The sequence below is a fragment of the Pelodiscus sinensis genome, chromosome 9 (assembly GCF_049634645.1).
Source record: "Pelodiscus sinensis isolate JC-2024 chromosome 9, ASM4963464v1, whole genome shotgun sequence".
Lineage (NCBI taxonomy): Eukaryota > Metazoa > Chordata > Testudines > Trionychidae > Pelodiscus > Pelodiscus sinensis.
This window is the reverse complement of record NC_134719.1, coordinates 16472416-16494952: the sequence shown is the minus strand read 5'-3', so window position 1 is coordinate 16494952 and position 22537 is coordinate 16472416. Positions and strand designations below refer to the sequence as shown.

The window sequence follows — 22537 nt, the reverse complement described above, 5'->3', positions numbered from 1 at the left end:
TAGAGGATTGAGAGATGAAAAAAAGTATAGATTCTTTGGTTTAATCCTCCCACCCCATTTGCCTGTAAATCCTTCAGTCTATGAATAGATACCCTATTTCTGTTCACAACCATTGGATTGAGTTCTGATGATAGCAGCAGGGTTATTTTTATATAGAGAGCAAACATTTATTTAAATTTTAAGGGTTAATATGCCATAATGGAATGTGTACATTTCATTGAACCCAGTGCTGTCCTCAGAGGGGTAAATATTTCTTATTAACTCATTGTTGATACTGAGCTAAACATCAGTAAGAACAGAGTAGCATTTGTTATACCCATCGTGTTTGAGTGTTAAACTAATTAGAAGAGAAGATCCACAGTGTATGTTGCCTTTCCTTTAGGTGTGAATTTACAACTACACTGAAAAGAACACTATTAATATAGGTAAGCCTTAAGTTTGATGACTGTCGCTCAGATCAAGTGGTGTATGCACACTGAACTCATCTGTTTAAGCAATGCCCTTTAAAACTTCTCCACATATTCAGATTAAGCTTATTAAAAGTAGAAGCATATGTGTCACCTCCTCCCTTGACTGTGACAGGCATGTTCTAAAGATTAAGGTAGTACATGCATATTATATTACATCAGTTGCATGGGGGTTTTTTTGGGGGGGGGGGAGGGCTTAATTTACCACAGTCATGGATCAACTATTAAAAGCAGTGTCTATATCAAGGCAGTTAAAATGAAAAGCACTGAAGCAGCAGCAGGATCTTACCTTCAGTGATTTACTTCTTCTGGTACCTATTCAAAATCATCTTTGTCTGAATTTCCAGGCAAAAACACTAGTCCCAACTGGGCCCAATTATTTTTCTTTTGCCTAAGATTTATCAGTAAACTCCTTTGACATACTGACAATCAGTTTAACACATGAATTACTGTAGGTCTTAATGAAAAGATGGATCAGAAATGCTAGTCACATAAGAAGGGCTTAAATTTTGTCCAATACACTTATCTTGTAAAAAACAGACCAAGCAACTTGTTAACATTTCTTTCTTCAGGACAATTCAAAGAAGTGGGGTGTGTTTGTGTCATACCCCTTACCTTCCCCCACCAGTTGAGAGTTTCCATTTCTCCGGCATTACTCTCTCTCCAAGACACATAATCTGTTCTATCATTTTCAAATTAATGTGTATCATTTTATCTTTTTCATACAGATATGCACACACACATCCCCTCCCCACCCCTCTCTCACAGTCAGATGCTTTAGTTTTCCCATCTTTCAGTGAATTCAACATAAATTAACCTGTTAGGGTAATAAGATTACACCTGAATTCATAATCCACCCAAACAGATATGCAAATTAGAGATCTTTTAAAGTACAAAATATTTTTATTACACTGCATACAAGCATACATTGCTTTCTCCCACAACTACATCTGGTATACCTACAATATCACACATATTTACACTTTGTCCACTTAACACCTATGCAAAACAGATGCAGATTAGCTCATTCAAATCTTCACGAGCAGAAATTAGTTATTACTTGCAACAAAGTATGCCTCACATCCACTATTGAGTTCAACCTTAAGATGCTGTACCATTCCTTCCAATGCACTAAGTGAGTTAAAGACGACCCCGATTATTTTTGTGCTTTGACCACCACAGCTAAGATATTGTGGGAAGCAGAAGTCATCAATAAGTTATAGCTGAACTCTGTGCTCTATACGGATGCCCCAAAGGCTAGATAGGAAATATTGCTTCCAGTGTTACAAAAATACATAACTAGTAAAATTTATTAGAGGTTAATATAGATTTACTCCAGAATGTGAATACAAATAACTTTAATTTTTTAAAAGCTAATGATAAAAGAGACAACTGTGACAGAACTAGTAATTTCAAAACAGCTATAGTATTTTTGGACAACTTTTAAGAACCTATACAAATTTGTATCCTAGAAGGTGACATCACTAGTCTGCAGCACAGAAGTTATAGTATGAGTTAAAAGTTCTATGACATGATTTCTTAATTCAAATTGTGCTATTTACACAGAATTGTAAGATCTATAATAATCTCATCCAGTAGCTTTAAAAGACAAAAAACAACTGTTACACCAAGGTATTCTTGATGCAAATCATATCTATCAACAGGTGTATGCAAATCTGTAATATTTACAAAATACAATATCACTCTACAATTTTCTTATAAAACAAAAGGTAAGGAGTTGATGTAGATGACGACGAAGGGGACAGTGTGTTCAGAAAGTCCTTTTCCTCTATAACTTTCACTTCAGAATCATCAAAAAGCAACCACTTTCCCTCATACTCTTTCAAGCTTTGTAAAACATACAGAGCTTTGTTTTCTAGTCCACTGAAAGCTTCACCATTTTCAGTACTTTTATCAAACTCCAAGATCCCATTAGTACTAGTAGACTCAAAATTTCTATTTTCAGTTAGTGTATTAACACTAACCTTATCAGAGTTAGTTACTTTGTTGTTGTATAGGTCGCAGTCAGACTTACTTTTTTGTCCTCCGAGAAGTCCAACAGCTTCTATATTCTTTTTGCTCAAAGTTTTACTTGATTGTGCATTTCCATTGACTCTAAAAGAGACTTCACCATCATCATAATCTTCTGCAACAACCCTTGCTTCTGCCTCATTCAATGGTTCTGGCTTAATCACTTCATACATCTGATGAGTGATGAAATTGCACTTGTCTAATTCTAAACTGTTCAGATCTGTAATTTTGACAGAGGCTGTATAGTGTCCACTGCTAATTGTAATGCCACTGTGCATTACAACTGCAAATAATCCATAGGTATCATTAGTAGGCTTTGTGCTCCATTCTTCTAATGACAATTTAAGAGGTGTCAATAAGGGAGTATTTATCTTTGACAGTCCACCATAACAATCAAACCTTTGAAAGAAAAATGGCAAAGTTAAATCATTTCACATTCTTCCTTATGTAATCTACAAATAATTGTTAAAAGGGGGTTTATAGCTTTTTTGTGCTACTCCAATGTATATACATATTTTTTAAAAAAAAGTCTGGATTTAAAAAACAAAAACAACCACCTCTTTTCTACTTGTTTTATAAAACTTAGAAATAATGGTAATGTCAATTCTGGTCTTCTCCAGTATTGCTAGAAAAATTATTGGGGGATGCAAAGAATGATACACACAACTTAACTGGAAAGGTGAAGGTGAATTTAATGAAGATTTCGTCTCTCCAAAATGTTACTCAAATTAACAAAAAAAAATCCAAAGTTTAAAATGGTGATTAAAAATACCTTCTCTCAATTTCTCATCTTTTTCTCGTGTTGTCTTATTTTTTCCTTCCAGTCACATGAGAAAGGAGCTGAATTTCCTCATATTTCATCTACTCATACATCAAAGCAGCAAAATACAGTCCAATTCCCCTTTTGGTTGCTTTAAGCAATACTTTCTGAAGGTTTTCCTTTTCTCCTACGTTATTTTTTGACAATTATCAGCATACAAATGGCATTTGCATCACTGTGAAGAGACTTGTGGTCATGTTTGAGCAATCTGTTTCACAATGATCCTGAAATTATAGATTCCTTTGTATCATCTGGATCCCTTTGTTTTAACTCTTTTTATGTTCTTCACCTTCCTCCAGAGAATTCTTAGAATATCTCTGAAGACATTTTTAGATATATGGCTATTCCAAGTTAAAATGCTGAAAACAAAAACTGGAATCTTTGAATAAACTCTCTAGACAGTTTCAGCTGCATTCCTGATTCCAGTTAGTTTGATCTCCCTGTTGTATTGCTTTGCCTTATGGCAGACAAAGATACTTCTGCAGAAAACATTCAAGATAATTCAACGGGAAAATGGGAGAAAACTTTAAAATAGACTGGATTCAGTTCAAAACTGCATCACTGGTCTGGAAGTGTCAATATTTCTGAGTGCGGATCTGAAGGTCAGACAGAAGAAAAAGATGAGATTTGAAAAATCACTGTGTAACCTGGAAATTGATAAAGCCTCAAGCATTCTATAAGCTCATAACCCCCTAAAAAAAATTTATTTTTGAATTGCTTGCAGAAGAATCAGAAATGTATGGACTCTTCCATCTCTCATTAAATCTGACTCAACAAGAGTACAGCCGGTGCCCGAGTTGCGAACAGTCGACTTACGACTCTTTGCAGTTACAACCAAAGCTGTTGTAAATGGTGGACCCCGAATTATGAGCGCGATCCGCGCTTGCGAACAGCGAGGTTGCGTGTAACTCAATGGGGTCCGACTTATGAACAAACCGAGTTACGACCAATTGCTTGGTCTGTAACCAGTTCATAAGTCAGAGACAGGCTGTATTAATTACAAAAAGAGACACCTAGAATTAATTTGCATAGGTTTCTTCCCTCTTTCCACGGTAAGAGTATATACAAGACTGCAAGATAGACATTGTATAATTCAGTTCACTGAAAAAGAAGCAGTAACTGATGTGCAGCAGAAGACTTGAGAATTCTATGCTAATTGCATCAATTAGTTTTTTTAATTTTGTGCTCAGATTTTTATTTCTACAGCTCCAGAAAGCTAAAGATTCCTATAGCACTGTTGGGCACTTGGGAGAAATTCGATATTTAGAAGCTTAAAAGATTACTAGACAAAACATATAACCACATTTTCAAGAGTTTTCACAGACGGACACCTATTTGCTATAAATGTAAGTACACAGAATTGCTATTAGAACAGTTTATAGTGTATCCTACCACCACTCAGATGTCAATTCATGCATCAGGCTTCTCCTAGGAGCTTCCACCTTAAAATTCCCAGAGCACTTTATAAACATTAATTTTCAAAATACACCTGGCAGGAAAGTATAATCCCCATTTTATAGATTAATTATAGCCCTGAGAAATTAAGTGTCTTGTTCAAGGTGGTCACACAAGAAGTTAACAGTAGATTTTGGAACAGAATATATCTTCTGATTCAGAGGTTGAAGCATGAGGCCTAGGAAACATCCTAAATTATTAAGTGAAGTAGTAAAATTAGATAATTTCATTTAATAGCTTGAATTCTAATTCTGTGCAATGTTGAGAGGTAGGAAGATGGCACTGAAGCAAAGTGCTGAGATCAAATCTTCATATGTTGTTTTAACATGAAAAATCGTAAGTGAATTCAAATAGTAATATTTTCTAATACTGGTTAGATATTGGTTTGGTCAAACAAATAACCTTCTTCATACATTTTACACTACAATGAAAATTTATTCAGATGTGGCCTTCTGTCATCATAAGGTTATCTCTACAGATATTTGAATAGTGCTGTTGTTACTTGCTCCCAAAACAATGCATTAAAGGCTGTAGCCAATTCCTGGATGCGTAATGCTATTGTACTACTCCATTTTTATTTGCTAGAATATTTTCATTCACATTCACACATTTAAAAGAAAAAAGTAGATATTGAAATTAGGCACAGTAATAACTCTTTCAGCAAAAATAAAACAACATAACTAAAGGATCATACTGACATAAATGGCACTTTAAAATGCTCCACTAAATTAATTTAGTTACTTTTATAAGTTAAAAGGCAGAGTCAAAATTACTATGTTCCAAATTTGGTATCACTTTTAAAAATATGTTTTGAACTCTGAAGGCTAATCTCCAGTATTTTCTTTCTAAATTGTCTACTACTCATGCAGTGACAATGCTTTATCATCAAAATTTTATACTCTCTCTCCTGAAGTAGTTAACTTACCCCCCATGCATGTACAGACATCGTTGATATTAGCAAATAAACAAGTTATTCTTTAAATAATAATAATAATAATAATAATAATAATTTCAAGCTTCATTAGGAACACAAAAAAACAATTTTGGCATGAGATGTTAAGAATATTTTCCCCAGCTTTCACAAGTGCATTACAAAACATGGCAAAATCTAGCAAAGAAAACTCTGGTGGCTTACTAACGTATGAAGAGCCTGTGCTAAATAGCTAAATAATAAACTTCAAATTGTTTTCTTCTATTTTCAAGGGATTCTTCGAAGTTAAATTCAGTCTACAAACAAGTTTTCAGTTAAACATTTGCCTATGTTGTGGCAATGCTTCTCTTCCAACTGCACTGTTTCTTAATATAGTTTATTTGCAATACTCACTCTAAACCATTAGCAGCAAAACACTTCAAGTGAATTGTTATAACTTCAGGCATTTTATCAAATAAAAGACTGCGTTCTGCTTCAGTATAATGACGGCAGTTTTCACAGAAATATTTATCCTCTCCCACAATCCTCTCTACAGATGCAAACTGTGAAATTGCCCATTTTAGGGTCTTCATTTCAGTTTTTGGCTCTGGAGAAACTACAAAGAGAAAGCATCATTACATTTACAGATAAAGTTATTTTCATTTCAGATATATTCCATAATTTTAAAAACAGGTATAAACATTAAGACAATTGCGAAAACTAATATTAAAAAGTTAAGGACATGAAATATGTACCAAATAGACTGAAAACCAATATAAGCAAACCATTTCTGCTCACTGAATTTCAGAAATTGTGAAAGTGAGAGACCACCCAGGATGTAGATTAATTCAGGGCAGATCTATACTAAGCCAGAAATTGGCTTAAGAAACATAACTCCAGCTAAATAATGTAGAGCAAAATATGGTCCATTTAAAAAAAGACAAGTAGGTAGGTTTCCAAAAATAACCAGCAAGTTGTTCTTCCCCCTCATGTCTGGTTTGCACTGACAGCTTTAAACCAGCTCCCCCCTCTCCCCCCCCCAGTTTTGCAAATAAAAACTTCAGTGGCAACTTCTGCAGTGGTTTGTTTAAAAAAGAAATGCTTACTTAGCTTTAGGTTTAGTTCACTTTAGTTCAAGGTGAATATTTTCATCTTTCCCCACCCAACATAATAGTGAAGAATAGTAAAATCTCCCCCACATTACATCATGAGAAGTTAAAACAACCTTTTTTCTTTATTACCTTAAATTTAAAAACTTTTAAAACCAGTGTTTATAACTTTGAAATAACCTTAGTGTGTTAATACATGTATATCAGTTTTGGAAAATTCACATACAACAAATATAAATCAATACTTGTGAAGTAGCCTTAGAGATATTATACAAGAAACACTAATATGATTTAACATAAAATATACAAATATAAAATGCACAGTATGATGGTGACATTCTATAGCAGGAGTTTGCAAAAGGGCCTCCATGAGCCTTATCCGGCCCATGGACGCTCCGCCGCTCCCCCACCCTCCAGGCCAATCAGAACCTGGGGACAGGAAAGTGTGCAAAGTCTCCTGACGCCAAGGGCACAGGCACTGTTCAGAACAGCTGATCGGTCTCTTGGGGTCAGGTGGGGGCAAAGACTTCATACGCTCTCCTCACCCCCAGTCTGTGGGTAGGGAAGCATCCTGACTCCACCCAAGGCTCTGCCCCTTCCAGCGCAGCTCAGGACCACTTCGAAAATTTCTGAAGTGCCCCCCCCCCCCCGGTCAAAGTATTGCCCACCCCTGCCCTACAGGAACAATAACAACTTAATTATTTAAACGGAAACTTAAAAAAAGGCTTTTGAGCACATTTAAAAAAAAAATCAGGATAAATACTGCTGATAAAGGGTTAATTATGAGGTTGTCTCCTTTCCTGTTGCTGCTTTATAAGGATTTTTTCAAAAAGGAATAAAGGGGAGTTCCAAGTTCATCACTGAGCTGATCAAATGTGATACAGGAACCAAAACTGACTACACACACTAAGTTCAGTTGGATGCACAAAACAAGTTGAAAAAAAAATCTTTTGTGCCTAATGTAGTTCTTAAAAACACCTCAAAATAAAAAGATGGAAGTGCTCTTTTAAGCTGTTAAGAGTCCATTCAAATGGCAAGTACTTGTGTGAGGAGTGAGTTTAAGATAACTTGAATGCTTTTTGGATCCACATTATCAAGTCTCATTTCCGATTCTAAATAAGGATGTTAAGTAACGGTTAATTGACTAATCAAGCAGTCGATGGAATTTCCATTGACTACTTGACTAGTCGATAGGCACTTCCGCATTCCTCCTCTGAAACATACAAGAACCCCAGTAGGAGGAATTCAAAAGGAGGAATACGCAGGGCTCGACAAATAGTGCAATCTATTCACCCGTGGCAAGTAGATTACACCCCGGAAGAGCCATCGCGGAGCGATCTGCGTATGCGCAGAGCTCAGAACTGCCACTCGGCGAGCCCTGGGAATGCGGGAACTACCCACTCTGGCCCCAGCTGCATGCGAAGTCCTGCTGACTCCGTGCTGCCTGCAGTGTACATTTCAAAGCTGACAAGAGTTCCCAGCAGGGGCTCTTGTGCATTTCAAAGCAGCAGCACAGCATGGAGCACAAGGTCAGCATGGGACTCAAGAGTCCCCTACTGATCTTGGGCTCCATGCTGCGCTGCCAATTTGAAAAGCCATATGGAGCTGGGGTCAGCTGGGGCCTCCCTAGCTGAATGCAGGTTCCACGGATGATGCCACGCTGGAGCCTGGGATCAGCTGTGTGGCAAAGCAGCAGCGCCGCACAGCTGATCCCGAGCTCAGTTGTACAGCACTGCCACTTTGAAGTACCCCCTCTTCCGCTGCCTCTATCAGAGGCAGCAAGCGGGGGTGGCGGGGGGAGAATCAACTGGTCAACTGACTATCCAATAAGCATTTGTGGCCTAATCCTTAACATTCCTAATTCTAAAGAGAACTGTAACAAGATAATTTACATGGTCTGGATCACAAGTAATTTCTAGTAATATTCCTTTATAAACACTAATGGCACATCTCTCTCCAACCCCAAAACTATACAAATATGAATGAAATACTACTTACTTTCAGAACTCTCTTCTACTTTAGAAAGTTCATCTTCTTGCACTGGCACACTGATATCCTGGAAGTCTTCTCTTCTCTCAGTGAAGCATTCACACTCCAAACATCGTGTCCTTAATACTAACTGACCCTGGAACAGTTTCTCCACTAATTCAAAATCAGCTAACCCTGAATCTAGAGAAAATTACATAAGAAATGTATATGTAGTTATTATATAGAAGAATTCTTGAACAGACATATCAAGGACAGCTATTGGTACTATTCTTCCTCAACTGGAATTGTGCACAACAGACATGGTCTCAGTTTCAGATATTCAAAATCCCTTCATTTATATTAAATATTTAACAGACCATAAAAACCAGCACATGATAATTATTGAATCATGGGGGAAAAAATCTTGATCTTGGAACATTCAAATTATATTTTAAGACTAAATTCTGAAAATGTCTCATTTTAGGTAATTTGTATCATTAATGGATTTTGTATATGATAAATAATTCACTTGCGAGGAATATTTGTTGACTTTTCAGGTTCATAGCCAACATTCTATTAAATTAGCAAAAGAGAAGATAGTATAAATTTTGCAGTCCTCTAACCCTTTTTACATTACACTACAGCGGTCAACTTTTGGCATATGCCCATCAGTGTAATCTGCTGGTGGGTCACAAGACATTTTGTTTACGTTGACAGTCCACTGGTATACTTCCTCCCCGGCTGGGAATAGCAAACCACAGCCCCTGGGAAGAGCTGCAGGGGAAAGGGGCGGAGGGGGGAGAGCATGCCTGTGGAGAGTCAATGTAAACAAAATGTATACATCAGACACGTGTGTGTCAGGTATTTCTATATCTAGGATTACACTGCGTATAGAAATTTTCCATTTCAGGAAAAACAGACTTCAAACCCTGAAGTTAGTCTTGTATTCATATGGCCCTTCACTATGGTATTTGAGCACTTAAATGTATTAATTTCCTATTCCTACTGTATTTACATTAAGCCTGCAGGGTTTTTTTTTGTTACTAACCTCCTTGTAGTGATTCTTCAATACCTTTTTCACCAACACTTTCCACAGAGGATGCAGGTTCACAATAATCTTTTATATTACCATTTTCACACTTTACAGATGCTGCTTCGATCTCATAATCATCAGTTTCTTTCATTTGCTCTTTGGTTCCCAAATTTGTTGTTAACTTTCCCACACTACAGAATTTAGATAGAATGCTGGGTTGTTTGCCTGAAGATTTAAACCAGTTTAGTCTAAGTCGTGATTTCTTCTGCGTAGGCTTTGCACTATCATTTTCAACAGAATACTTAGCAATCACATCTGTATGATTCTCTAGTTTCTCTGCCGTTGCTTTCCTCTTTGACCTGGTCTGTCTCTGATTTTCCTCTGCTGCATTTTGCTCCTTAGATACTTTAGATTTTTTCTTTGCATTCCCACTCTCAGCATCACTTTTCCTTTTCCCATTTCCTTTGGATGGTTTGTCTTCAGATTCCTCTGCAGTGCGATTGCTTGTTGCATGGTCATCTTCTTCAGGACTGTTAATGCCATTGTTTTCCGTATTTTGATTAGACTTCTCCTTCAAGTGAGCTACAGGCTCTTCCACAGGCATATTTTTCAATTCTTCCTTCTTCAATACCTGACATGTTTCCTGGATGTTACCTAGGATACACTGCAATACTTCCTGGGCATCATGTTGCAGATATCCTTCATACATAGGGTTAAGTTCTCTATAAAGAAAAAAGGGAAGTATTAAATTTTTTTGAAATTATTCATATAGAGCCTCTCTCATGTGGACAATTAGTGTGTACAAAAAATCTGCATCAGATTGTATATTTTTAAAATATGTCTGCCAATGATAAAACCCACAGATGGGGTGAATGCACAAGAAGAGTCAGAGGATGGATTTGAGAACTTTCATGTTATCAACTGAAAAACTATATAAATACCCACATGCACTAAATGTTTTTGGCTATTTTACAGATGAGAAAGTTGAGGCCAAAGAAAAGTTAACTGATTTGACATACATCAGGTTGGAGGCAGTCTGACATTAAAACTCACATGTTCTAAATCCTTGGGTAACTTCTGTCCCTGCATGCGGCCCATTGTGATTCCACATGCAACCCCCTACATCTCTTGTACACTAGGGGTCCCACACCTATTTACCCCTCCCCCTCAGCACTTCCAGAGTGCTGTGATAAATCTGACTTGCACCCTGTCCCTGCTCCACTGCTTCCCTCACAGAGCTTGAATGCTGCAGATCAGCTGATTAGCAGCATTCAAGCTCTACGAGGCAGGGGGAAGACTGGGGACAGGGCATGAATCAGCCAATTCATGGCATCCTTGAAGTGTTGAGAGAGAGAGGAGTAGGGATGGGATGTGCTTGGAAGAGGAGGCAGGGATTTGACATTGTAAAGTAGGTGTAACTATTTTTTGTTGACAGTTCCATTAAAGCATTTTGGTTATGAAATAGTTAGCATGCCATGTATTAATATATGTTAATAAGTGGGGTCATGTTTAGTGCACAACTGATTTCATTCCTGCAGCCCACTGAGATGGAGGGCCACTCATGCAGCCCATTCATTAGCGTTGGTTGCCCATCGCTGAGCTAGAGACTACCTTTCTATGATAGGATGATCCCACACTATCAAGGTGTATTTAAATAAATATCACCAGTTTACCTCAATTATTTAAGGCCTACAACTGACAAAAAGAAGAGAACAGTTTTAAGAATCACATCGGCATTGGATTAAAAATAAAAAATTAAATGTACAACACCGTAGACTAAGTGTAATATATTTGGATTATTTTAATAAAAAAAAAAAAGCTTTCCAGGTCTGAAGAGAAGGTACATGTACTACAAGTAGCAATGGAAAGGAAACTAGTGGCAAATGGCCATTCTGCAGGCTGAATTCTGCAATAAGCTGAGCACTCAAGCCCTTGTACAGCAAAGCACCTAAGTCCATGCTTAAATTAAAGCAACTATGTAGACCCAGTGACATAAAGTGTATTTAAATCCAGCAAAGCGTTTGGGCCAAAGTAGGGATGTGAACATTTAATCTTACAGGTCAGACTTACCAGTGAAGATTAATTGGAACAGCCTCTGTCCCTGGCAGGCCCAGGCATCCCACAGGCAAGGGCTGTTCCGGCAGTTAAACAATATATGTTTAACCAGTTAACCAATTAAACAAGATTTTACATCTCTAGGCCAAATACTCAGAAACTTACAGGATCAAGGCCTATAATCTTAATTTTAATCTTTGAGATAACTGAAACAGAAGATGGACAAGTTTTATCTTGCACCAACTTTCCACACTAAAATTTACTAGGATTTCATCACTTTCAATACGTTGCTACTAGATTTTTTTCTGAGCAGCAGAACTAATGCAATCTCCTGAATGGAATGTGAAAAACAAAGCACACATTTCCTATACTGGCATATCAAATTAAAGATTGTAATACACTAACTATAAATCAGCTCAAATTTTAGTGAAAATTCTGACATCATTTAAGATTATTTATACCTAAGTGTGTTTAGTAGCCTTCTTGGCTGAGTAGCAAGTTCATCTGTATATTTTTCTGGATTTAATAGAAAGCTGGCCTGAAGTTGTTCCACTGAAAGAATCAAGGAGTGCAAACTGCAGATTAATTCATAACTTGCCAAAGGATCTTCTTTACAACCTCCCTGTAATTATAAAAGAAAAGAAAATAGTTGAGCTTTTGCCTCTGAATACAACTGTTCAAGGTTGGGTTTTTTCCCCCTACTCTCCTGCCTCCTTTATCCCTTTTCTGTCAGTCATTGCCAACATTTTTGCCAGTTAAAAGCATGGAGGCAGGTGATTCTTAAAACATTAAACCTATTGTTTCTTTGCCTGCAAGAAGTGAATACAAAAGACAAACAGATTCCACCAAATAGTCTGTCCCCAAAATAACTACATCTTTTCTTTTCTAAGAACTGCTTTGTTTTCCATCCACTTGAAAAATAAATTCCACATTACAGTGATTGTATTTCATCATGATTTTCTAGAAAGCAACACAACTGCTTATAAACCTTCCAGAAATAACTTTGAAGGACACTGTTAAAAAGCTGTAAATGAATAAAAAAATTATACTACTATAATAAATGGTAAATTTTCTTCAGCAGGAAATTAAAGAATCCTCTTTACTATGTCCACTACCTATCCCAAAATATGATAATTTAATTTACTTAACTTGCATAATTACAGCTAAACAAAGATTAAATGATACAAATAAAATTTACCTTGTCTGACTTCTGTTCTCCTTCATCCTTAAACATTTCTCTCTTCTTTGAAATAATGTTAAATAAGTGTTTCACTCCAGTTTTAAAGCCAGGGCAAAAATATAACACCTATCAGTAGCAGTATAAAACAAGAACAAAAATTAAAAAGTGTGCAAAAGTTGTATATGAAACCAAAATAAAACCAACATTAACAGGCCATTCGCACAGGCCAAGTTCTGCTTCTGCATCTCCCAGATTGTTGCACAGAACCCGAAGTAGAGATGTAAAAGGTTGGTTAAAAAGGTAACTGCTCAAAATCTATCTTACAGGTTACATGTGTTGTGCAGAGCCAACAGCAGTCTCACCAGGAACAGAGCTGCCAGCCCAGTTCCCAGGGAAGCAGCTTCTCTGCAGCAGGGAAGTCTCTTTCCTGGGAGCAGAGCCGGCTGCCACCTCTGCTCCTTGGGGAGGCTTTGCTGCGGGCTCTGTAGCCAGCTCTCCAGGATCTGAGCCAGTATGTAACCTGCGGCTGGGCTGGGCTAGCCACGACAGCCCCTGCTTGAGATGGCCAGCCTCCTATCCAAGGTGTGTGGGGAGTAGGGATGTTAAATTTGGATTAATCAGCTAATTGAGTCGTCGATGGAATTTCCACTTACTCAATTAATCGATAAGGGGGGCACTTGCTATCCTACCGTGCCTCTCTCTTTGAAATGTACAAGAGCCACCTGAGACTTCTATATTTCAAAGGGAGAGAGGCAGCGGGAACCTGTGCCAACAGGAAGCAAAGCAATCCCTGCTGGCACGGGTTCCCCTCTGTGACTCTTCCTTTGAAATGTACAAGAGTGGCAGGCGGCCCTTGTACATTCCAAAGAGAGAGGAGCAACATTGGGACCAGAGCAAAACTATTTTAATCCCTGCTCCCACCATTTCCCCGCTATCCACATGGAGATGGTGATGGGGGTGGCTCTTGCTGCCTCTTTCTGGTAAAGGCAGCAAGGGGGGAAGCGACTAGTTGAGTTCCTACTCAACTACCTGATAGTTTATCGGGTAGTCAACAAGTTGCTTATATCCCTAGCAGGGAACTGCTCCAGCCCCTATGGTTAACCAGAACCTGTAAGCAAGCATTACCTATTTAGGATGATGCTTACCAGTTAACCTTTCACATCCCTAATACAAGGAAGCAGAAACTTCCATATCCCAGGTTGTGCAAACATAGGTAAAGTACAATTTAAAAACAATAAAATGTAATATTGATGTTAAAAAAAAAAAAACCTTAAGAACACAAGTAAAGAAGTTCCATTTAGGAACTTAGTGGTTCTAATCACAGTGGAATCCGAGGAAGTGGAGTCATAAGTATCATAATATCGCAAACATTAATGATCTTATCTGTCTAAATTCCCTATAATTATTTATCTTCACTTTACAAGTAAGGAATTGAGGCAGAAAAAAATAGGTGTCAATCCAACATCCACTGTAAGTCTGTTGCAGATCAGGGATCCTTAACTCCCAAATTTAAGTCCAATAATTTAACCATGAGACCATCCTTTAAAAGATAAGCTTCTCCTTGCTGCTCTACACTCATTTTATAGTGTAGTGAGAATAAATACTATTGATATTCAGGAATGCACAGCCGTTGTGGAAAATTATATAAATAGTCAGGAAGTTCAAAAGTAAAACTTACTCATAATACTTAAAATGCCAAAAGGAATCAGATGTCCAACTCCCAGTGACTTTAAAGCTTCAAAATGTAATGGGCAACTGATTCCCTTGGGTATTTGAAAATCCCACCCAAGTGATTAAAAGATAAGTTAATTAACATGAATGACTGAAAATGGAACTGTTAATTTACTGTTCATCACTTGGAAAAAATAAACAGTACACTTTACCACACTTTGTAGTAGGGATGTGAATGGCTAACCAGTGGGCTGAAGCAGCTTGCACCATAGGCAAGGGGATGTTCTAGCTCTGTGGAGGCAGGGGCCCTCCAGCCTGGCTAGAGTAGCCCCAGGAAGGGGGAAGTGAGGGAAGAGGAGGGGTTTAAAATATTTAACCAATTAACTAATAAACCGGGATTTTACATTCCTACTTTGAGTTTCAATTGCTCGAGAGCATCCCGTAGAAAATTCCAACTACTAGAATTGGCTGGAACTCTTCTTTATTAAAGGCAATTTGCTTTCCTCTGCAGAATACAAAGGGATTTACACCATCAAATTCTGTTTCCACTCATGCAGCTAATTTTGCACAATACAAAAGGAGGAAAGTGGTATGGTCAACTCATGCTCAATCTTAGGAGCAAACCTTTAAGGCAATACAGTAATTTCTTTTTATAAAAATTACTCCTACAAGCGAGCAGGACTAAATATATATGTACACCACTGGCTGCCTTGAATGTACAGTATCTCCCTTTGATCCCAATTTTATCCCATATGAAAACTGTGTCAAACTAGGAGTCTAAAATGCTTGTATAAAATGATTAATACCGACAATGCAAATATTTCCAATCCCCAAAATATGAATTTACCTGAAGAATGCTGTTCAGGTAACAAGTATTGCCAAGATTGTTCAAGCCTACAAAAGGCAGCATGTTGTCTTTTTTCTCACAAGTAATGGGTGAAGAAGGCTGTGCTGCAGGAACAACCTGATCACTATTAAACAGAGAAGAGAGTATGTAATAGGCAGCAAGGCTTTAAAAAAAAAAAAAAAAAACACTTAACACATGCATACACAGTAATTTGTTGTTTTGAAGTGTTTGTCCTCCACATTGTTAACTTCCTTTTAAAATCCAGGCCCAAGTATTAATACATGTTTTGTAGGAATTTAGGTGTGAACAGGTCATAGAACTGTCAAGACACATAGATGAACATAATTTGTTGGGGGAAAAGTCAACAAGGTTTCTGTATAGGGAAATCACTAGAATTCTTTGAGTCACCAAGCATGTAGATAAGGGGGATCGAGCCGATATAATGTACTTAGATTTCCAGAGTGCCTTTGACAAGGTACCTCATCAAAGGCTCTTAAGCAAAGTATGCTGTCATGGTCTAAGAGAAAAGGTCCTCTCATGGATGGGTTGTAATTAGTGGTGTCCCGCAAGTGTCTGTACTGGGACCAATCATGTTCCACATATTCATAAGTGATCTGGAGAAAGGGGTAAACAGTGAAGTGGCAAAACTTGCAGAGGATACAAAATTACTCAAGATAGTTAAGTCCAAAGCAGACTGAACAACTTCAAAAGGAGCTCACAAAACTAGGTGACTGGGCAACAAAATGGTAGATGAATTTTAATGTTGATAAATGCAAATTAATGCATATTGGAAAACATAATTTCAGCTATATTTACAAAATGAGGGGGACTAAATTAGATATTACCGCTCAGATCTTGGAGTCATTGTGGATAATTCTCTGAAAACATCAATATGTAGCAGCAGTCAAAAAACCAAACAATGTTAGGAATCATATAATCCCTGGTATGCCCACATTTTGAATACTGCATGCATATTAAGGAATTAAAAGGCAGGTAATAAACTAATCGTGTAGTCGATAAAAGTTTTATCAACTATATTATTAGTTGATAAGGGAAGACTTCCTCAGGCCCGGCTCGGGCTGGGTCCAGGAGCTACCACTGCTGCAGCTGTGCAGTTTAAATGTGCTAAGAGCCAGGCCTCAAGCAGCCTGGCTTCTTCTGCATTTAAACTAAGAGGCGCAGCAGGGGTAGGTACCAGACTCAACAAGAGCTGGAACTGAGCAATCCTGACTCAATCCCAGCTCCCGCCAGATCCAGGAACTACCCCCACTGCACCTCTGCGCACCTGAATTTTATGACATGAGCTGGGATTGAGCCAGGATTGTTCAGTCCCAGCTCAGACCAGGTCAAGCAGCCCCTGTCCGCAGGGAGTCCGAGCAGGCAGCCTCCCCTGCCATGCTGCCTCTCCAAGAGGCAACAGTGGTTGGGGTGGCATGGCAGGCAGCATCGCAGAGATGGTGCTGAGGGAAACTTTTAAGCCGGCCCCACCCCCTCCTGCCGCAGCAGCTCTGGTACTTCACGTGAGTTGTGCCCACAAAAGCTCATGATCCCATCTACATTTTTTTGTTAGTCTCTAAGGTGCTGCAGGACTGTTCTAGGAATAGTACAAGACTCATGTGGATGGCCCTACCAAATTCATGACCGTGAAAAATTCATCCTAGACTATAAAATGTTGTTACTCCCATGAAATTTGGTGGTGTGAGATGATACAGCAGAAGTCTCAAACTCCTGGTCCACAGGCCATCCCCAACTGGAGCAGGAATCTGGCCCACGAGTCCTGCTGGGTGGAAGGACTGTCCTTTCCCATCCCCCAAGCTCTGTCCCTTCCTGCCATCACCCCACCCTCTCTCTTGCTTGCACCCCGTCCTGAGGGATGCAGCATTAGGAATTACTGAGAGGGCCTGATGCAGGGCGGTAGCAACAGTCCCTTACCCATCTGCAGTCCCCTGGCTGCAGGAGTTTGAGACCCCTGCTATCCAGATTTCACAAGCAGTACCATGACCCTTCTATAAATAAATAACTTTACAAAACCTACACACCCTTCTCTACAGCCTCAGAACTCCTACTATTACAATACCATGAAATTTCCAATTTAAATAACAAATTATGAAAAATTGTATATAACTTAAAATCCTATAACTGAAATTGAGAAAAATGAACCGTGAATTTGGTTGGGCCCTGTCCATGTGCTACACATGGTCAGTTAGTTTTTTCTGAAGTCTTTCAAAGCAATATGAAAAAGAACCGTAATGATTTTCTATAATGTTTGAGTTATAGTCTTATAGTTACTGCAGAACTAATACCAGCATATACTTTTCATTCTAACCTGCTCCCTCCCATCACCAAGAGAGTATCATTACAGAAATTTCTGCACACCAACCAACTGGAAATATCCAGTCCATTATATAGAGAAGCAACCAAAAGTTAGTTTAGAAACATTAGACTAGTAACACACTGTATTGCTGTAGTAAGTAGGGATGTAACCAACTAAGTCAAGTATCCAATAAGCAAAAGCTTATTGGATAGTTGACTAGTCCCTCAATTAGTCGTTTCTCCCCCTCCCACCGCCTCTATGGCTAGGTCTAGACTATACTCTTATCAGAAAAAGCTATGCAAATTGTGCTTCGCAATTTGCGGCGCTTTTTCTGATTGCTTTTCTGGGCCAAATGACAGAAAATGGCCATCTAGAACAGGCCAGATGGCAGAAAAGCCTCCTCTTTCAGCGGAGTCCTTATTCCTCATAGAACAAAGTATGCAGGTCTCCCTGAAAAAGCGTGTTTCGCTTTTTCTTTTTTTGCGGAAGAACAAAGAGCAAATTCATTTCCTGCACGTGGTGGAGTTTTTCCGGGATCCCAGAAAAACCCACCAGTCTAGACGTACCCTATCAGAGGCACCAAAGGAGAGGAGCAGGAGCCAGTGCTGGGGGGAACCAACTTAAAAGCCGATTCCTCCCAGCACTGTCTCCGTGGAGGGCAGGGGAGGAAGCAGGGACCAGGTGTGAGCCTGGAATCAGCTCATTCCTGGCTCATACCCAGTCCCAGACACTGCACCTCTACCTTTTACATGTATTAAGAGCCTACTGGATCTTAATACCTTTAAAAGGCTGGTGCGCAGAAGGGGGGACCTGGCACAAGACAGCTGATTTCAGCTCAGGCCAGGTACCCGCTGCACTTCAACATTTAAAAGGCTGAATCAGCAGGGAGGACCCTGCATGAGCCAGGAATCAACTGTCCCAGCTTGCACTGGGTCCCCTCCCACTCCGCTGTGCTTTTTCAAATAACTGTTATTTGAAACCTAATTTAAGAAAATGAAGTGATTGAGTTAACGCTTATGATGGATGTTAATACACTGTACAGGCAAGATTATGTCTTTAATTTGTGAAATTTATTCTCTGTTGGAGCAGTGCAGCAAACAGAATAGTTAAGTTTTCAGTAGTCAAGTTGATAAGACATCCATTTATTAAAACGATTTTAAATCGCATGTGTCCATTTTGGGTACAACATAAAAATACTCATTAGAATGCTATGTTATAATCAAAAAATCTTAAACTGAAACTCTTACATACATTTCTGAGCCTCTGTACTCTGAACTCTTTTGTTCATTTTCTTGTGAATCTGTAAAATCCAGTGCTCTTTTAGTTTCCTTTTTTTGAAAAAGCTTCAGGGAAAGCCTGTTTTTCTTTGACGGGCTACCTCTCAAAAGCCCAGCCGTGTCAGTCGGTAATACACCTGGCATTTTTTTCTCCTCACAAATAATAATGGGGATGGGGAATAAGATCAGAAAGCTGCAATCAGCAGTTACACCTGTCAAATAGATGTTACATTTACTTTTACTATGGGATGCAGCCGTACATGCAACACAACTTCCTGACAGTACTTTCTAGCAGCTCAGACAGGAGTGGGCAAGAGCCGTTTCACCTTCACCATTAGATAGCGGGGGACAGGCAGTGACCAAAACCAGGAAGTTTCTCCTGGCTGTGTCCAGACACCTGTCCGAAAGGGGCTGCAGCCCGTGCCCGCCTCACAGCAGACACAGGCTACCCTGGTAGTTCCAGCAGAGAAGCCAAGCAATCAATGAACGGGCTGGCCGGACCCACCCCGGAGCGAGGACTGCTGAAGTTTAGTCCCGGGGAAGCCCGCCCAGCCATAGCATCTCCTGCGATCATTAACCCCGCCTGCGGGTTTGGCCCAGAGGCGGGAAGGCGCCCGCTGCCCGGCACCACTTGGTTCCCACAGGGCCCAGGGCGCACCCAGTTAGTAAGACTTCCAGACTAAGCCCTTTACGCCAGCCATTCTCTCGAGCCTCCCCCCATAGTACGTGTGTCGTCCCCCCGGGATCCGTAAGAGCCGCTAGAGCGGGAAACAATTACCGGCTCCCGAACCACATGTTGAAGCGGGAAGAGAAAGCCCCAAAACTCCACCGGCCCCACAGTGCGAGGGGGGCGCCTTCCCCCAGCTTCCCGCTCCGCACCCCCGACCCGCAAGGGATGGGGTAAGTCCCCTGACTCCTGGGGGGAAAGGGTCCCGGCCAGCGCCGCGTCTCCTCACCCGCTACATCTTCGCTTGGCTCCGAGTGCCGCCGGGAGGGGGCACGCTCTCCCCGAACCACCCTCCCTGGTTGCTATGGTGACTACAGGGCGCCCCAGTTCCGTGCTCCCCACAACGGGAAAGTTGGCGGGTTTTCCCCAGCGTCAGGACCCGACACCCGCCCCCTCGCGCCAGGGCGTGTGCGGCCTCCAGGAGCAAACGCCAGCACAGAAATCCCACTAAGACCCTCAGGCCCGAAAGGGCAGCATCGGCCAATATCGCTTCTTCCCCTCACAAAAAAACCTGGTAGGCGCGTTGGGCCAGATTACGGGGCGCACTAGGAACCCCGAGGCAACTCTCTGAATCCTAGATTCAGGCATTATTACGGCCAGCCCGCGGGGTCCTGGCGGGGCGCGCGCGTGTAACGGTAGAGGCCTGGTCAGAGGGCTCGAGCCTGAGAAGGGGGATATGGGACGGGTTAAACCATCCTATGCTTCTGCCCGCACCCCTCCCTTTCCAAGGAAAGTGACTAGGTCCTGACACGCGGTGTAACCCCCCCCCCCAACACCAATAAGGGCGCGAGCAGATCATCCAATCAGCGTCTTGCGCGAGCTGCGGCGTCCTACGATGCGGTTCAAATGGTCGGGGGGGGGGGTTAACGGCTCTCAGGAAGGCAGCGAGGATTGGCGTACAGGGGGCAGGCGGAGACCCCGTTAGTCCAGTGGGCAGTTCCCCCCAGTCTGAGCACTGCCGCCAGCCAGGCCGCTCGTTGGCGGGCGACCGTTGCAAAGCAGCGGCTTGAACTAAGCGACTCTGGCGCAGCTCCACCGCACTTCCTTGCCCCCCCCCAAAAAAAAAATCACGAGGCCGGCCCCCGCCTCAGCGCGCACGTTGGGTACCGTAGCGGGCTGGGCCCTGCGCTCAGGCTTTATCCCCAGAGCCAGCTGGGCGGGGAGGGGAAGCTGGGACTCCTGCGTCAGCACTCGCCTCCCAGCGCTGGGCTTTACGGAGAGCAGCACGCGCGCAGGCGGCCCCCTCCAGTCAAGGTGACTCGAGCAGGCGGGTGCCTTTGGGCGGGAAGCGCCGTGTGGTAGAGGGGGAAAAAGGCAGAACGAGTGTGCGAAGGAAAAATCCTCCTGGCGTCCGCTAGGTGGTGCCCACAACGTGGCTCAAATCAGCACGTGGAAAGCAGTCCTCATATTTCCCCCCGCATTTCATCCAGACCCTGGCTCGTGCATTACCCCACTTCTTCCAAAGCAACATTCAAATAGTAGTTGTTGTTTTTTCTTTTAAAGTGACGTGCAAATGTTTGTACCTCCAGGTTTGTACCTCCCCCCCTCCGTCTTCCTTATGTCAACAGCAACAGACCTGAAAATGTGGTGGAGATTTTCTTTGAAAATAGTTTTGTTTGTTTTTACTTTTAGAAATCTAGCTTTCGTGACAGACCCGGGACAATGAAGAAACTAGTGTGATTATCAGAGAGATAGCAAGGTATTGCATATGTGAGTTAAAGCAGGGCAAGACAAGGTGGGAATCTACATCACTTTGCAGCACAACAAAGTCCCATGTGGACACCATTACAAAATGTAGTATGGAGAAAGTCCTGGAATGTGGGTTAGCACAATACTCTGCAAGAATAAGTGCAATTCTATACTCCAGGACCTTTGCTGAATGTACAAGTGTCCACACAAGGCATTATTACACAGCAAAGTGTTGCATTATAGAGTTTGACTTGGTTTTAACTCCCTTGTAGACATGACCAAAGGAAATTAAACCTTATTAGTTGACAAGACAGTTATCCAGACTTCTTAAAATGTTGGGTTTGTTTTGTCTATACCTATTTAAAACACTTGGGAAACTCGATTTAATACTCCAGTCTATTCAGTTATTATCTGAGGAAGTTTCTAATGCACATCTGAGTCATCCAAGAAGTCCACTACCAAAAAGGAAGTAAGAATTGGCATCCCTTTAAGGCTCAAGAAAAAAATAAGCAGGAAAAAAAAATCAAAACTTTGTCATATCAAAGCAAAAAAAAAAAAAAGACACAATCCCATTTTTCTTTTGCATGTCACTTTTTCAGGAAAAAAGAAACAACTTAAAAATCAAGTAGAAAATAGTTATATTCAAGGTCTTATAGTTAGAAAATGTTAAAGGGCTAGTTTTGAATTATCTTAATCCAGGATCAAGTTTGTTTAATATTTTTCATGTTATGTAATTCTAGAAGTTACATCAAATTTAATATAGACAAAACAGTAAAAAGAAAATGTACATCAAATATCAGGTCCTATTACTGTTTTGTGTAAAGGAAAAAAACACCCATAAGTACTTCATCCTTTGACACTAACTGCCAAAATTTTAATTATCTTTTGTTTCTTTTATCTGAGTAGTTAAAATACACAAGTATTAGATTTAAAAGCTATTATCTTCATCTAAATAGGATGGATTATATTAGCAAGATGAACAAA

At 40.4% G+C, this 22537-nt stretch overlaps 2 protein-coding genes across 4 annotated transcripts in view; one reads left to right on the top strand and one right to left on the bottom strand.

Moving 5' to 3' along the window:
• Positions 1 to 1350: 1350 nt before the first annotated feature.
• On the bottom strand, positions 1351 to 20247 carry USP1 (ubiquitin specific peptidase 1). 2 transcript variants are annotated; one of them, XM_006126766.4, is made up of 9 exons: positions 20094 to 20247; positions 19112 to 19349; positions 15547 to 15670; positions 13047 to 13154; positions 12310 to 12470; positions 9809 to 10515; positions 8791 to 8961; positions 6098 to 6299; positions 1351 to 2897 (listed from the first exon to the last, which is right to left on the bottom strand). In XM_006126766.4, exons 2-9 carry the CDS (start codon positions 19279 to 19281, stop codon positions 2168 to 2170), a joined length of 2373 nt encoding a protein of 790 aa, XP_006126828.2. In that variant the 5' UTR covers positions 19282 to 19349; positions 20094 to 20247; the 3' UTR covers positions 1351 to 2167. The 2 variants fall into 2 exon arrangements, with proteins under 2 accessions (XP_006126828.2, XP_006126829.2); XM_006126767.4 differs by lacking the exon at positions 19112 to 19349 and having other exon boundaries at positions 20094 to 20237.
• A 728-nt stretch (positions 20248 to 20975) lies between these two features.
• KANK4 (KN motif and ankyrin repeat domains 4) overlaps positions 20976 to 22537 on the top strand; it is a 111023-nt gene continuing 109461 nt past the window's right edge. Inside the window, exons 1-2 of one of the 2 annotated variants that reach the window (XM_075936143.1) lie at positions 20981 to 21118; positions 21497 to 21563. The gene's annotated coding sequence lies outside the window, so the exon portion shown is untranslated. Of the gene's footprint in view, positions 21119 to 21496; positions 21564 to 22537 lie in introns of both variants that reach the window. The other variant, XM_075936144.1, reaches the window with a different exon arrangement.